General features: G+C 32.8%; 1 protein-coding gene and 1 non-coding gene across 2 annotated transcripts; both read left to right on the top strand.

Moving 5' to 3' along the window:
* Positions 1-9,288: 9,288 nt before the first annotated feature.
* LOC123883710 (protein indeterminate-domain 12-like) lies at positions 9,289-13,563 on the top strand. The gene is made up of 3 exons (XM_045932610.1): positions 9,289-9,635; positions 9,908-10,307; positions 12,448-13,563. Exons 1-3 carry the CDS (start codon positions 9,479-9,481, stop codon positions 13,232-13,234), a joined length of 1,344 nt encoding a protein of 447 aa, XP_045788566.1. The 5' UTR covers positions 9,289-9,478; the 3' UTR covers positions 13,235-13,563.
* On the top strand, positions 12,107-12,208 carry LOC123903346. The gene has a single exon (XR_006807926.1). It is a non-coding gene; the product is annotated as a U6 spliceosomal RNA (small nuclear RNA).
* Positions 13,564-15,700: the final 2,137 nt, after the last annotated feature.

A 15,700-nucleotide genomic window follows, 5' to 3' on the forward strand; every position in this document is an offset into this window, starting at 1 on the left:
TCTACCGTAATTACATCTCTTGGGTTCCGCCCTAGTGATCATGATTCTGCTTTATTTCTTAGAACCAATTCTCATGGTCGTATTCTATTATCCCTATATGTTGATGATATGATTATTACAGGTGATGATGTTAATGGGATTGATGAGTTGAAATTACAGTTAGCTAAACAATTTGAGATGAAGGATTTAGGCACTCTTCGATATTTTTTGGGGATTGAGGTTGCATACTCCCCTAGAGGTTATCTTCTTTCACAATCTAAATATATTGCCAACATTCTTGAACAAGCTCGTATTTCTGATACTAGATCAGCAGATAGCCCTCTTGAGCTCAATGTGAAATATGCTCCCTCTAATGGCGTTCTTTTATCGGATCCCACTTTGTATCGTACTTTGGTTGGCAGCTTGGTGTATCTTACTATTACCAGACCAGATATTGCTTATGCAGTGCACATTGTTAGTCAGTTTGTTGTTTCTCCTACTACAGTGCATTGGGCAGCTGTTCTTCGCATTCTTCGTTATCTTCGAGGAACTCAATTTCAGAGTCTTCTTTTTCCTTCATCTTCTTCTTTGGAGTTACATGCTTACTCTGATGCAGATTGGGCTGGTGATCCCACTGATCGCAAGTCTACTACAGGTTTTTGTATTTTTCTAGGAGATTCTCTTATATCTTGGAAGAGCAAGAAGCAAGACATTATATCTCGTTCTTCAACAGAAGCTGAGTATCGTGCTATGGCCACTACCACTTCGGAGATAGTGTGGTTACGTTGGCTTCTTTCTGATATGGGGGTTTCTCTGTCTAAAGCTACTCCTATGTATTGTGATAACAAAAGTGTCATTCAAATTGCTCATAACTCGGTCTTTCATGAACGCACCAAACACATTGAGATTGATTGTCATCTCACTCGTCATCATCTTCAACATGGCACTATCACTTTACCATTTGTTTCTTCCTCCTTGCAGATTGCTGACTTGTTCACGAAAACTCATTCTATTAAACGTTTTCATTTCTTGATTGACAAACTCTCGATGCTTCCTATTAATGCATCATGAGTTTGAGGGGGGATGTTACATAATATATAAATAATATATTATATTAAGGGTAGTTTAGTCTTTTATACTCTAGTATTTATACCATTCTATTATTTTGTACTCTATTACTTTTGATTATTCCTAATGAAAACCCTAGCCACTTTATGTTTTCTCTCTATGAATCCTCAATGTTAGTTAACGGTGGCAACATTTATGTGGACAAATTTAATATCCATGTCATTATTATATATTTTTAAATTCAATAAAACTTTATTTAAAAAATATTTTAATTATTAGAATTATATATTCAACTGAAATAATAATTGTTAAATCTTATAAAATATGAAATTTGAAACCTTAATTATCAAACCTTCAATTACTAGAATTTTATTCACCGTCAGAGAGAATCCTTCCTTACGGATTTCATCAATCCTATGGTTTCCGTTCAAACTCAACAATTTCTGGATTTTTAAAAACGAAAAGAAATTAGAGATGATTTTATGTTTCAATAGAAATTACTCATACTCTTTAAACTATTTATGACTTTGGATGGGTTTGAATGAAAACCCAGAAATTGTTTTAAGTTTGAAGTTGAATTCTAGATTGGTTTTATATAAAGTTGGATGATGATATGCATTAGTGACAATGCCACATTAACAAAATTAGCCTTAAAATAGAATGGGAGATCAAAACTCAAAAAAAATTAAATTGGGGGACTAAAAAGTTGGTTTTTAAAATAGGGGGACCAAAACTTCATTTTTTTGAAAATAGGGGGATCAAAAGTGCATTTAAGCCACACTATTATGAGCAACGTTATTTAAAAAAATACAAAAACCGTTAATTTTGATGTATCTCAATAACATATCAAATGATTTTGGATTTATTTGAAATTTTACACAAATGATCTATATGATGTAAACTTTCAATCCAACGGTGGATTTTATAAAATTTATATCGGTTAAAACGTTATTGAGAGGTGTAACATTTGGTGTCAAACTAGTTGGTGTCAACGGATCCTGACTCTTATTATTATTATTATTATTATTATTATTATTATTAAGTTACCTAACTTTCAATTAATGTAGATGTAGATCATAGTGTTCAATAACAATTTTATTTTGCAGGTATCGATAGAGCGGAATGGAGGGTTTAACCTTGAGTGACATCATCGCTCATTGGCAGGATCCCCGTGGTTGATGATTGGACTTGGTTTTTCATGTCTTTTTGTTTTATTTGTCTCTTGTGTACTAAATTTTTATTTTATGAATATAAACAACAATTTAAAATCAAACACAGTACAACTGAAATTGTCATGTCTAAATCTTTATTTTTTTAGCATATGAAGCGTATCCAAATGTCAAATTTGTGATGGGTCCTATTTGAGACACGCCTAAGGTTTATGGAATGGTTTGCATGGCTGTTACAACAGTATAGTATAGCCCACGCATGACCCCTAAAGTAAACGAATGCATGCCTATTTGATACCCATAAATACCATTTTGACCTTTAAGTCAATGCAAGTGTAAACAACAACCATTGCTGAGTTTTAAAATTGGCATGGCTAAAATGGACAATTATATTTGTGCTATATCATCTATCCGTAGCTTTAGTTTTGGGTTTGGAATAAAGAGTAATAAAAGACGAAAAAGAAGAAAACTTTGCAAATTCTCCTAGTGGGGTTTGGTTGAGAACTTTTCTTTCTCTTTGTTTTTTATTTTTGTTTTTTATATAAGATTGAGAATTTTCACTACAAACTAGGTTGTATGTAGAGGAGAATAATAACGCTGAAATATAGACCGATAGAGTGGCAGAAAATCTACAAGAATATAATGAAAAACAATTATGAGATATTATATTCCACGAACCAAATAATAAGCTGGAGGAAAATATACATAACATGATCGAGAGAACATGCTAGTATTCATCACTTGTGAATTTATTTTTTTTGACTAAATTATGAATTATTGTGTATTTATTATCCAAAAGAAGCAAGACCATGATTTATGTTTTTAAGTAAAATGTGAGAAAATAACTTTTTACCACTATCTCTTCAGGCTGATATTCTCCATCGCGATCTCCATTAACTCTATTCCCAAGGCACCAAATAACATCATTGTTTTCCATATCCATTATCCCTATTTTCTTAGATTGTGCTAGGTTTATGCAGGCATCAACGTCTCACCCACCAAAGTTTTTACACACTTTCGTTGAATCAAAATTGTTTCTATCTTCAGTTTCTACAATTCGAAACTGTCTCCGAAAAGTCCCTCTATGTCACACTTGATATCCATGGTGCTCACTTCAAGATTGTTCTAGTTGCCCCATAGTGAACACTGACTGTTGTGAACTCAATTGAGAAACATCAATACTTTTATGTGTACGCGGAGCAAAATTATCAGCAACTATAACCAGGTAAAAATGCAATAATAATCACAAACAAAGATCAAGATAAAGGAGAAGAAAATGCACACAATGATTTGTTTACTTAGTTCGGACCAACAATGACCTACGTCTGGGAGAGAGCATCCCTCTATCAGGGATAGATTTGGAGGGGGGCAAGAGTTTGATATCTGACTACTATGTATAAAAAAAAAAAAATTGATTGAGATCGGGAATAACTCATTTTGTGCCGCATACATTCTCAAAAGGTGATTAATCAATCACCGTCAAACGGTGATGAGAATTTTGTATCTATAACATGATAACAAAAAAAAGTTATAATAAGTTTTTGAATCTGTTCTTACACTATTTCAAATAGTTTTGTTACAAGAAGATTCCAAAAGGAATTACAAACCAATATTAATTCATGCTTATAAAGACAAACTCTGGCTCAAATAGGGGTTACTCTATTTTTATTTAAAAAACAGAGAAGTGAAAGGGAAATTTTGTGTCAAATGTTGTAGGGTACTATACTCCATAGTCTTTTCTCTGTCACTCCCACCGTCCACCTCTATTATTCTTTCTCAATGTCTATTTTTGTTTATAATTTGCTTCAATTTCTTTCTTTAGTCTACCATTTTCATCATTATACCATGTTACTAAAAAATATACTTGGTTCTTGTATTTCTAGTTGCACACAATCAAATAGATATACTAGAATGGTTTGAGTAAATGCTTATTTTGTATAATTTTGAGTATTCATAATACTTTCAAATTATGAATGGTAGATAGTCTCAGCTAATTTTAATGTATTTTTTATTGTATGTTGAATTCTCTTCTAAAAAAAGTTAGTTGTGCAAAATTTATTGACAAAGGTTGATAATTGATTTGTTAACAAAAACTATAGTTTTAAATTGTGATTCACAACCGCAATTGCGGCCACAATATTGTTGATATCGTAGCCACCATAATTGCATTGCACCACAATTGCAGTGTGATTTTTACTCACATGTACAACTGTATCATAATCATATTAAGAAACACATCAAACAATTTCAGCCATAACCGTTCAAATATTTTCATTAAAAATTAGTAATATTAATCTCAATTTACGTCAAGTGTGTTTTTCAAACATCTTTTAAGAAATATGCACGAAACAAACTAAGCCTCTACTATAGTGAGTAACCGCAACGATTGCAATCGTAGTAATTGTTACTGCATCGGCGTTCACAAGTGCAATTTTCATGCAAAACATGTTAATAGAAATTTATTTTTCACAAGTCTATCATGTATGTCCCATAAAGTTTTCAATAGAAATTAATTATTATAAAACGGGAGTAAAAATTTGATAGTTATAACTTATAAGAGTCTTTGTTAACTAGTGCACATGGTGTACGAGTTAAAAAAATTAAAAAACTAAAAATAGAAATAAAAGAAAATATATACATTGAAATAAAATTAAAATATAGACTTTTAAAATGTTGGACTATACAATTTTTGAATTTTTTTTTTATAAATTTATACTCTTAATTAGTACCTTTAATACACCGGTTAGCATTCTCTTGCTATCTCTTAAGGATGCTTATGACTTTAAGAGATATCATTTTTCTATTCTTCCTTGGGCTAAGGTTATTTGGTGTAAGGACATCCCTCCTTCCAAATCTCTTCTTGCTTGGAGAATAATGCTAGGCAAGGTGTCAACTGATGACAAGCTTTCTGAACGCGGTTGCAATCTTCCCTCTATGTGCTCATTATGCTATTGCCACTGTGAAACCATGTTCCATCTTTTCTTTGAATGCAAATTTGCCTTTAGCTTATGGCACTGGTTTGCCACAGTTCTGGACACAACACTTCATTTCCAATCATTGGAGGACATATGGACGTTGTGTGATAGAGCTATTTCTCCTCAATGTAAAGTAGTGATCAAAGCTGCCATCATCAACATTATGTATGCAATCTGGATAGCTCGAAACAATGCTAGATTTAACAGCTGCAGACCAAATTGGATGTCTTCATTATCTTGGATATCTGCTAACATCACTCTTACTGGTAACCAAACAAATCTTACTTCTTCGACTTCTATCAAAGATTTTTCAATTCTCAAAGCTTTCTTGGTTATCATCCACCCTCCTAAGCCATCTTTCTTAAAAGAGATTATATGGCAACCTCCTCCATCTCAGTGGATCATATGCAATATAGATGGTGCTTCTACTCCTCTTGCATCAGCATGTGGTGGGATTTTTAGAAACTGAAGTGGAAGAAATAGTCACAAGAAAGGGGGGGTTTGAATTGTGACCCTTTTAAAAAATTTAATCCTGCACTCTACAAAATTGATCTCAAGTGGATGCTTGGATAAATGTTAGTAAAGTATAAAACAGCTTGGAGAATGTTCTCTGCTGTGTTCGGAGAATGTTCTCTGCTGTGTTAGAATTCAAAGTGAAAGTAAATTAAGTGGTTTGTGTGATGTGTGTTTACAGAAAATAAATAGTTAAAGGTAAAAGAGATTCACACACAAAAGTTATACTGGTTCACCCGAATCCTGGGCTAGTCCAGTCCCCACGCCTGTGAGTTTTCCACTATAATCTACATCCAGATTACAATTCTTCCCTTTGATCTAAGCCCAGATCAAAGACCCTTTATGATCTAAAACCAAGATCACAAAGTACCCAGCTATCACAAGCTGATCTACCTTAACAAGGTAACCTCAAACAGTTTAATACAAACTGACTTGAGAAAGATCCTTACAAAGATTATCAATGGTTTCTGGATCTATGCTTTTAATCACACCTAACCGGTTGTGAAGCTTACACATGAATTACACTCAAAATACTCATGAAATATAGATCCTATTTTTCTAGAGAGCTTGGAGTATGAGTGAAAAAGAAGAGACAAAGATACAACCACTTAAAAGTGAGTTGTGTAGCAAAGTGGTCTCTTGAGATATTTGCTTTGTTGAAACTCAAAGGTTAGTTTGAGAAGCAAATAAAAACACTCAATATACCAGAAGTATAGATGAGAATGAAGATCTTTGAGTGTGAGTGATAAAAGAAGAGTTTTATGACTTGTTGACAAAAACAAGTATTGATGATTTGTAGCTTGAACTCTTGCTCTTCTTGTGCAACCAACCATGCTATTTATATATGGAGATGTCCCTCTGTAATTTGAACATCAATTATAACCGTTGAGAGTATAGAAATAGCTGTTGTGAGAGAAACAAAACAGTCCATGTGAATCTGTCCTTTAGATGCTTCAGGAGATCATTCTTCCGATGGTCTCTAACTGTCACATTGTACTTGATAGCAGAAATATTCTTTAGCCAACTGTCAATGAGTTGTTTCTGAGTATATATCTGTTGCAAACATATTCCCCATGTGTGGAAATCAGATTGGGATGCCTTTGGATAAGATCGTCACATAAGTGCAAAAATCTGGGAGACCATTCTTCCGATGGTCTCTGACTGTGACAAAGTACTAGATGGCAGAGATATTCGTTTTGCCAACTGTAAATGAGTTGTTTCTAACATATATCCGTTGTAAATATATTCCCCATGTGTGGAAATAAGATTGGGGTGCTTTGGATAAGATTGTCACATAAGTGCAAAAATCTGGGAGACCATTCTCCAGAATTCTGAAGATCATTCTCTGTACTGGTGTAGATAATACCCATGTGCTTAATGAGCTGTTGCAAGTTGTCAAACAGCTGTAAACACTCAACAAAGGCATAGAGTAACAACTGTTCACTTGTCCTTCAAAGGACACATGAATAGTAAAAGAATTATTCTTTTATGGAAGAATGTAGCCACCCTTGTCATACTCTTGTACTTGGATCAGTATTGAAGCTTCCTTGCAAGCTGTATGTACTCTTTTCTGCTGCATTTTCATTGGTCTAAATAACAGCACCAGTTGTCCATGAAGGAATCATAAACCTTGGCAAGAGATATGTTCATGTAACTCCTTGAATATGACAACAAGAGAATGTTATCTAGTCATAATTCATTCTTTGCCTTATATGATTTATTCCACTGCTATGATCATTGGAATAACTCTCATATAAAAGTTCATTCTTGTCTTGTACCAAGTTGACTTATGAAAAGTGATTATCCTTGAATACGCAAACTTGGGAGACCGTTCTGAGAACGTTCTACTGACTTATAATTCAACATTTGAAATGATTTCTTCTTCAAAGTTGATTCTTGTAATTGTGCTGAACTGATATGAATGCTCTTTGAGGAAAATAAACATGTTCATGATGAGAACATTGTTTCATAAGAGTTGATAATATTTATTTTCTTTATGAGAAGATAATATATTCTTTAGTCAATCAACTTTGAATTCTTTTGTTGTTGCAAACTTCCCACAATTCCTCTTTGAAGTTTTGCACACATTGTTGCTTGTTCAATGAGTATCTTTAGGATTATATAGTGGAGGCGTGAGTGTACTCATCATTGAGAATGATTAAACTTTTATGCATTATGCATAAGCTCTTTTGAAAACCTCGTGGAAGATCATTCTCAAACATTGTCATCTTGACAAGCTTTGGTAGGATGATACTTTGAGTAGCTTTTGACGATCTTTCGTACATGCATCATTCCTTTTGACATTAATTGCAATTGTAATTCTTCAAAGCATGTAGTACAAAACTCAATGTAAGTTTTGTCACACAACATCAAATATATTCTTTTGTAGCTTGTGATGCAGGTTTTTCCATCTTGATTCTTCAACTACGATCCTCTTAATCTTCCTTGAATATTTAATTCCCATTGTAAACCTTGTGGTGAAGATAAAGACTATTAACCATGAAGTTCACTTTCTTGCTTGAACGTTCAATGAATCCTTGTATGATTCAAACAACAGTCTTTAAAAATCTTCATGAAGCTTGTGATACTACTGTTGTAATTATTTGATGATACTCCAATTCTTTCATTGTTTGAGTATATAAAATGCACTTGTTGATGTGAGCGGCCTCTAGCTCGTTCAATTTTGTCATTATCTGTCTTTGAACAAAAACTCAAGTGCAACCATCAGTAGATCACCATTCATAAAACTTAACATTTATTTCATAAGGTTTGTTGTCATTAAAACACATATCAAAAAGGATTTTGCTTCAACAGAAACAACTCTGCAGAATTTATTTGTTGTTTTGCAGTTAACCTTGCTTTGTCCTCAGCGTTTTATGCTGAACTTTGTGGCCTCATGTCAGCTATTGAAATTGCAGACTCTAGAGGATGAAATAACTTATGGATTGAGACAGATTCCATGCTTGTGGTAATGTCCTACAAGTCTCCTAATATGGTGCCTTGGCCTTTAAGAAGTCGTTGGTACAATTGCATGGTGGCTTCTAGGCGCATGAATATCATTGTTTCTCATATTTTTAGGGAAGTGAATCAGTGTGCTGATGGTTTAGCAAATTTGGGCTTATCTTTAAACAGACTTACTGTATGGTGTGAGCTGCCTCATCAAATTAAGGAAAGTTTTAATTGGGATAGACTTGGTAAACCATTTTTTAAGGTTGTACATCGTTAGGGAGGTTTTTGGCATAGTCTCCCTCCTTCTTTTTGTAACTCTTTCCTCATCTTATTATATATATATTTTGAGGTAGTGGCCCTTTGCTACTCCTCTTTTTTAAAAAAAAAATAAAAAATACACCGGTTAGCATTTGCTTAGTTATAACTAATATGTAACCCAGAAAAATTATGAGATTAATCCATTTAAATTTCATTATATTTGTCTTTACCTTAGTGAATGATGTCTTTCTCTATCTACACATGTCACTACCACCTATTCACCATATAGCAAGGTTCTGTGTAAATTCAATTATTCTTTATTTTTCTTTGAGGAAATAAATGTAATTATTATTCTTAGTTATGTGTATATCCAAGTCCAATGGCCAAGATTTTTCATTTCATGTCTCTCAAAAAGTAGCTCTCTCAGGAGTGATAAATACACACATAGCCATAATTTGAATCACACAAACAAACAAAGACATTAGAATCTCGTATCTTTGCTTTTCTCTCTTCTCTTTTTCCCTCTCCTCTTCAACTTGTAGTCTTGGTTTTTCTTCAAAGCTAAATATGTTCCCTGCACTTATGTCCAATTCCACTTCTTTCTCTCAAGAAACCACTCTCTCTTCTAATACTCTTCCTAGATTAAACCACGTAGTTTCAACCATAAATTCTTCACAACAACCTCAAAAGACCAAGAAAAAAAGAAACCTCCCTGGTAATCCAGGTAATTCTTGTTACGTTGCGAACCTTTATATTGCACAAACAAAATTGTGGTTTTGATTCTGTTGCAGAGACTTCAAAATTCTTTAAATTGTAACTATAATTGCAGTTGCAGACCGCAATTTAATATATAGTATATATGCACCTTAGTTCAATTGTTTAGTAATTATTTATCAGACTTTACTTACCTCGCGGCTGAATTCTGATAATATTGGATTATTAATTACTATATGATTGCCATGTTAATTAATTTTGTGATTGATTTTGTTAATTCAGATCCTGATGCTGAAGTGATAGCTTTATCACCAAGGACATTATTAGCAACAAATAGATTTGTGTGTGAGATCTGCAACAAGGGTTTTCAGAGAGATCAAAACCTTCAACTACATAGGAGAGGACATAACCTACCATGGAAGTTGAAACAAAGGAACAACAAAGATGTTATTAAAAAGAGAGCTTATGTTTGTCCAGAACCTTCATGTGTTCATCATAACCCTTCAAGGGCTCTTGGAGATCTTACAGGAATTAAGAAACATTTTTCTAGAAAACATGGTGAGAAGAAATGGAAATGTGATAAGTGCTCAAAGATTTATGCTGTTCACTCTGATTGGAAAGCTCATTCTAAAACCTGTGGTACTAGAGAATATAAATGTGATTGTGGTACCCTTTTTTCCAGGTATAGTACTATACTACTACTCTTATATATTTTCATGATTGGATTAGTATAGGGAAATTGTAGTGAATTCCTGTGGTTTTGATAGAAGCTACACTTTAGAGTTTCGGAAAATTATATTGCTACTGTAATTCTGTCAAATTCATTGTTTTCCAAACGTACACTATATATCAAGTCTCCTATTTACCGATCGGGTAGTTTTTATAGTACACATATTTTTTGTTAATTTCATATCAACGTTTTACTAAATTAACCTATTTACCCCTTCTTGGCCTTTACTATCGACGTATTTATGTTAATTTTTGGACTAAATAAATTTAATCTGATGGTAAGAAATTTAGATAGTTCGTTAGAAATCGTAGGTTTGATCTTCAGCTTTACTATAAACAAAAAAACAAATCATCTTAAAAAGAATTATGTTATAAGTACGAATTATTCACATCTGATTATTCAGGCATATATGGCCGCATTTTATATATACACCTAAAAGGGTCTTAATTTTTTTTATTATATGTTCTTACATAAGAATGGTATGCTAGATTTTTTGCCTTGAAATTTGTCTCATGATAGGCTGCATGAAAATGGATACAGCTAATATATTATAAGTGTCCAATTACTAAAGAGACTAGATTTAACTTTAGCTGTTTTCTGAATCCTAAAAAAGGCCAAATGAATGTGTTGCAATTAGCAACAACAAAAAACACAATCCACACACACATTTTGTTTTTATCTATTACAGTACTCTATTATCTGTGACTCAATAGCAATTTTTTTAACATCATGATGCATGCACATGCATGTCAGCATGAACAGCATGATGTATACTATTTTTACAACATTATGTAATAAAAAAAATAAAAAAATTTTACCATTTTCAAATGTGTCAGTGTGTGCTCAATTGTTTTCTAGACTTAAATGTACTTTTTTTCTCTATACATATATATGTTCATATATTGAGTGGGTGCAGTCTCTAAGAAAATGATGGATATCTATATTTGTCTACTGAAAAAGTGAAAAGAAGTATAATCAATATAGTTATAAAATTTGTGATGATTTCTTACTTTTTTTCTCAATTTTCAATTTTATTGAAAACTACATATAGTATTTTTCTGTGAACTTTTTTCATCATTGTGAAATCTGATAAATCTGCAAGAAATCTGATATGCTAAGTTGCTTTCTTCTATAGTTTCATTAGTGGATATTCAATCTCAATAGCTAATTATCTTTGTGTCTTGCATGAGTTCTAGTTTCCCAAGACTTCTACCATAATTAACAACAATAATGCTACTAATAATCTTTCTACATAATGTAATTTAATTATAACTTTTTGCATGCATAAAGCAAAAGGCTATCCACATCAATTGCATCATATCCTCTATCTCTCTCCTACTTAACATTTGACCCTGTCCCTATTAACATAATTCATGTTGCTTTTGGTCCAAACCCATTGACACATTAATCCGTGTAGACATTAGTCCCCTCTATCCCATCCCATGCATGATTTCCATTGCCTTTTTGCACATTCTACAAGTATTTCACAATCATAAGTCTCCTTTCCATATATTTTTTTAATAGTAAAACTCACATTCAGATTATGTAACATGCTAAAATGGATTATAGTCAAATAGTGACTGTAGAGGAATCTCAATCATCTGATTTTTATCAATAATTTTTCACATATTTATTAGTATTAAATTTATTCCTTTGATTTTAATTATATGGTATGCATTCTACAATATGTACTCAAAGAATTTGGGTCGTGCATGTACATGTATGATTCACAAATTCAATAAAGAACAAACGTCTCTTCGAGGACATACGCTAAAATTAGAACAATACTGAGAAGATTAATATGGCTCCTGCACAAGGATAACACACAAATCAAGAAATAGTCCAAAAAAGTTCATTAAAAAAAATTCAATAAAGAACAAACGGCTAAAATTGTATGATTACATGTACATGTTAGGGTAATCTCGACTTCGGATGATCCTCAAATTGTAATTTCTTCTTTTTTTTCTTCTTATGTCGGATTCTAAAAAGGGTTGCATATATAGATCGATTTTATAGGATTGAGTTAGGGTTAATTCACATTCTAAGAGGTTTCTCTTGAGATTAATTTGTTTCATTTGTTTGAAATGTGCAGGAAGGACAGCTTCATAACCCACAGAGCATTTTGTGATGCATTGGCTGAAGAAAGTGCAAGAATGTCAGCAAATATCCAATTATCCACCACAAACCCACTATCCCAATCTCTCTTTCTCTTCCCAAATCAACAAAGCCAAATCACATGGGACCCACCTCAACAAAACCCTAACCCTAATACTCACACATCATCCCTACCACACCATAACATGATCAAGCATGAATCACATCAAAACTTTCACAACAGCAACCTCTCTTCTTCTCCTCTTCCCTCATTTCTTCATGATCACCCTAACAACCCTAATTATAAGACCAATATCATGATGACATCATCACCCTTCCACGTCAGCACACAACAACCTTCCTCCACTTCTGCCATGTCACCACACCTCTCAGCAACGGCACTTCTCCAGCAAGCAGCCACGGTCGGAGCCACCGCCATCACAGGCGGCCAACCGGTTCATCTGCCACGTCAGCTCAGCATGAGCGAGTTTGGATCGGTGACTCAGATTGACTCGGTTGATCACTACATTAACAACATGAGAGACCGGAATCTTAAGAATGACGATCTTACTAGGGACTTTCTTGGCCTTACTAATGGCGGAGGAAATGGTGGTGCTGTTGACGTTACCATCGACATGAAGGATATGCTAACATTCACTGGAGGTTTAGAGTATCACGGCCACCAACCTCATGAAAACATGACGATGTTCAGGCAGTCACAACAACAAGGTTTTGGTTTTCTTGGGACAACAGCAACTGTTCCCGAGTCATGGGGGAATTGTTAGACACAACCAAGGGTATCATTGACACTAATCCCCCGGATTTAAATGAGTAGCAAACTTGAGTTTTAAAGTTGCTGCATGCTTAAGTCAAGATGGAACCCAGGACATTAGAAGAGACTCGCGACATCTCATCCTATCGTTTTTGGATACTTTTGCCTTATTTCTCTTCCCATTGTTATCAATTGTACTCATATTTTAAATTTGTTTATTTTGTTCTTTTCAATTTAAACTATATGTTTGATTTCAGTTTCATGAATGAATCTTTAGTTTTCACACGTACTATATTACTGTTCCTTCCTTATATGTTGTCGTTGTTTACTATTTTTGCTTTCTGATCGGTCCATTACTCTCTCCAGATGATCTAGTTTATGGGTTCAAACTTTTGAATTTTTAAGCATTTTGAACTAGTTGTGTAAAAAAATAAATAAATCAAATTGCAATATAAATTGTTTGTGAATTGTCCTTGGGAATGAGCATAGCTAGGTTTTTGTTGAGTATGGCTTATATATGCATTAGTAAGAGGCTGGGGAGGCCAGGATTGGGGGTGTTATGGTTCAGGGGTATTATTTTGTTATCTGAACCGAATTATTATTATATATATATTTTGTAACACTAAAACTTTAATTCATTCATATAATATAAACGAATTGTAGTGACTTCTATAGTCAGAGACATATATCCACCAGTCGGGGAACTTTGTTATCAAATTTCTTGTGTGTTTATTGTTTACTTTATTCGTTATTACTTTTGTTACTAGTTCTTCCAACAGTTTTTCATTCCAATGGCTGTGTACGTTTCTTAAGAAAACAATTAAATATATTAGAAAATAGAATATACACAATCAATGTAAAATTATTTGACACTGTCATTTAATAGCAACCATGTATTCCGTCAAATCATTGCGACATCCACTTTATTTTATTTTATTTTTTTGGCTTTCACCACCAGTTTAATCTGGTTCGGGGGTGAGTTCTAGCATCAAGTAATTTCAGCCTCCCGAGGGATCAAACTGTGGTCCTCCGTATCAAGTTCAGCGTCAATCACCACTTTAATTATATTACAAGTTCAGCGCCAATCACCACTTTAATTATATGATATAGATGAATATTTTTTGAAAATATATAGATGAATGTTTGGTGTTTATTAGATGTAATGTAATCAATGCAAGAACATATCCATCGAGCTGAGACTTGTCTCACTAGGTTCTGATTCTACCATTGTCCATCAGCTTTTTGCCTCACGGAGCTGTTATTTGGGTTCTCATTGGCCGATCACTTTTGCTTTGAGATCGGAAGTTAGTGTCTAATGACAACTTTTTAGGCTGGGTTGGTGTTCTTTTTTATCGGTCTTGTTTGTCTTGTCCAGAGACCTGGTTAATCATATTTGTCGTTAAAAAAAATGAAAAGTAATATATTTATATTAAGATATAATTTGTTGATTATATACAGGTAAACCACGTGTTTGTCCACATATGCAAACTGACTGCCACATGTGACAAAACTGACGGAAATGACTAAATTGAAACCTAATGAAAACATAATTAAGGGACCAAATTGATATTTTTTAAACGTAAGAGACCAAATTAAAATCTAAAATAAATGTAAGGAACTAAATATGTAGTTAAACCATTTGCTCATCGACTTTTTTTTTCTAATTCCACCACCATATATATTAATTACCCTAAGAAAATAAACCAATAATTTATAGGATATTTAGTTTAATAAAAATGTTTTTTTGTACAATATAATTATATATGTGTCTAAAAATAAACGATACACGTTTTAAAATTAAAACTGAAGAAGTATATATGAAGCAGAGACTAGATTCCATATGTAATGAAGAGATGAAGTTGAGAAGAGTGAGGATGGATTGGATGGTGTTGTCACCACCGTGCAAACAGAGAAAATGTCACATGCAAATTATAATGACATGGCCTTCTGTTTATCATGACTATCTATGTCCTATCTTTGTCTTCACAGCTTTTTATCTCGTGCTATCCCATACTACCAAAATTTGGTTTTTCCTTCCTAATTTAAATGCCTAGACAATTTCTAAAAGGTTTAATTTAATAAATTTATAGATCATGAACTATTAAAAAAAAAACTTTTTGAATAAAAAGAAAACTTAGTATACTAATAGTAAATTATAATTAAGTCTTTCAACTATTTTATATTATTTCTGTCAAATATATATATATATATATATATATATATATATATATATATATATATATATATAAAAGTAAATTTACATGTGTTATCTACAAACTATAAAAATTAATTTGAGTACCACACATGCAAATTTATATCTATTTATATGGTTATTTTTATTGATTGTTGAATAAATATCATAAATTTTTCGAGGGTAATTTAAAAACTAAAACTTTTATTTAATTAATTCATTCTATTTATGTTATCTCTCAGTTTAGTGAAAATCGATTTTTGAAAATAGGCAAGAAGAAATTATTGG

Source organism: Trifolium pratense, linkage group LG1 (genome assembly GCF_020283565.1).
Source record: "Trifolium pratense cultivar HEN17-A07 linkage group LG1, ARS_RC_1.1, whole genome shotgun sequence".
Lineage (NCBI taxonomy): Eukaryota > Viridiplantae > Streptophyta > Magnoliopsida > Fabales > Fabaceae > Trifolium > Trifolium pratense.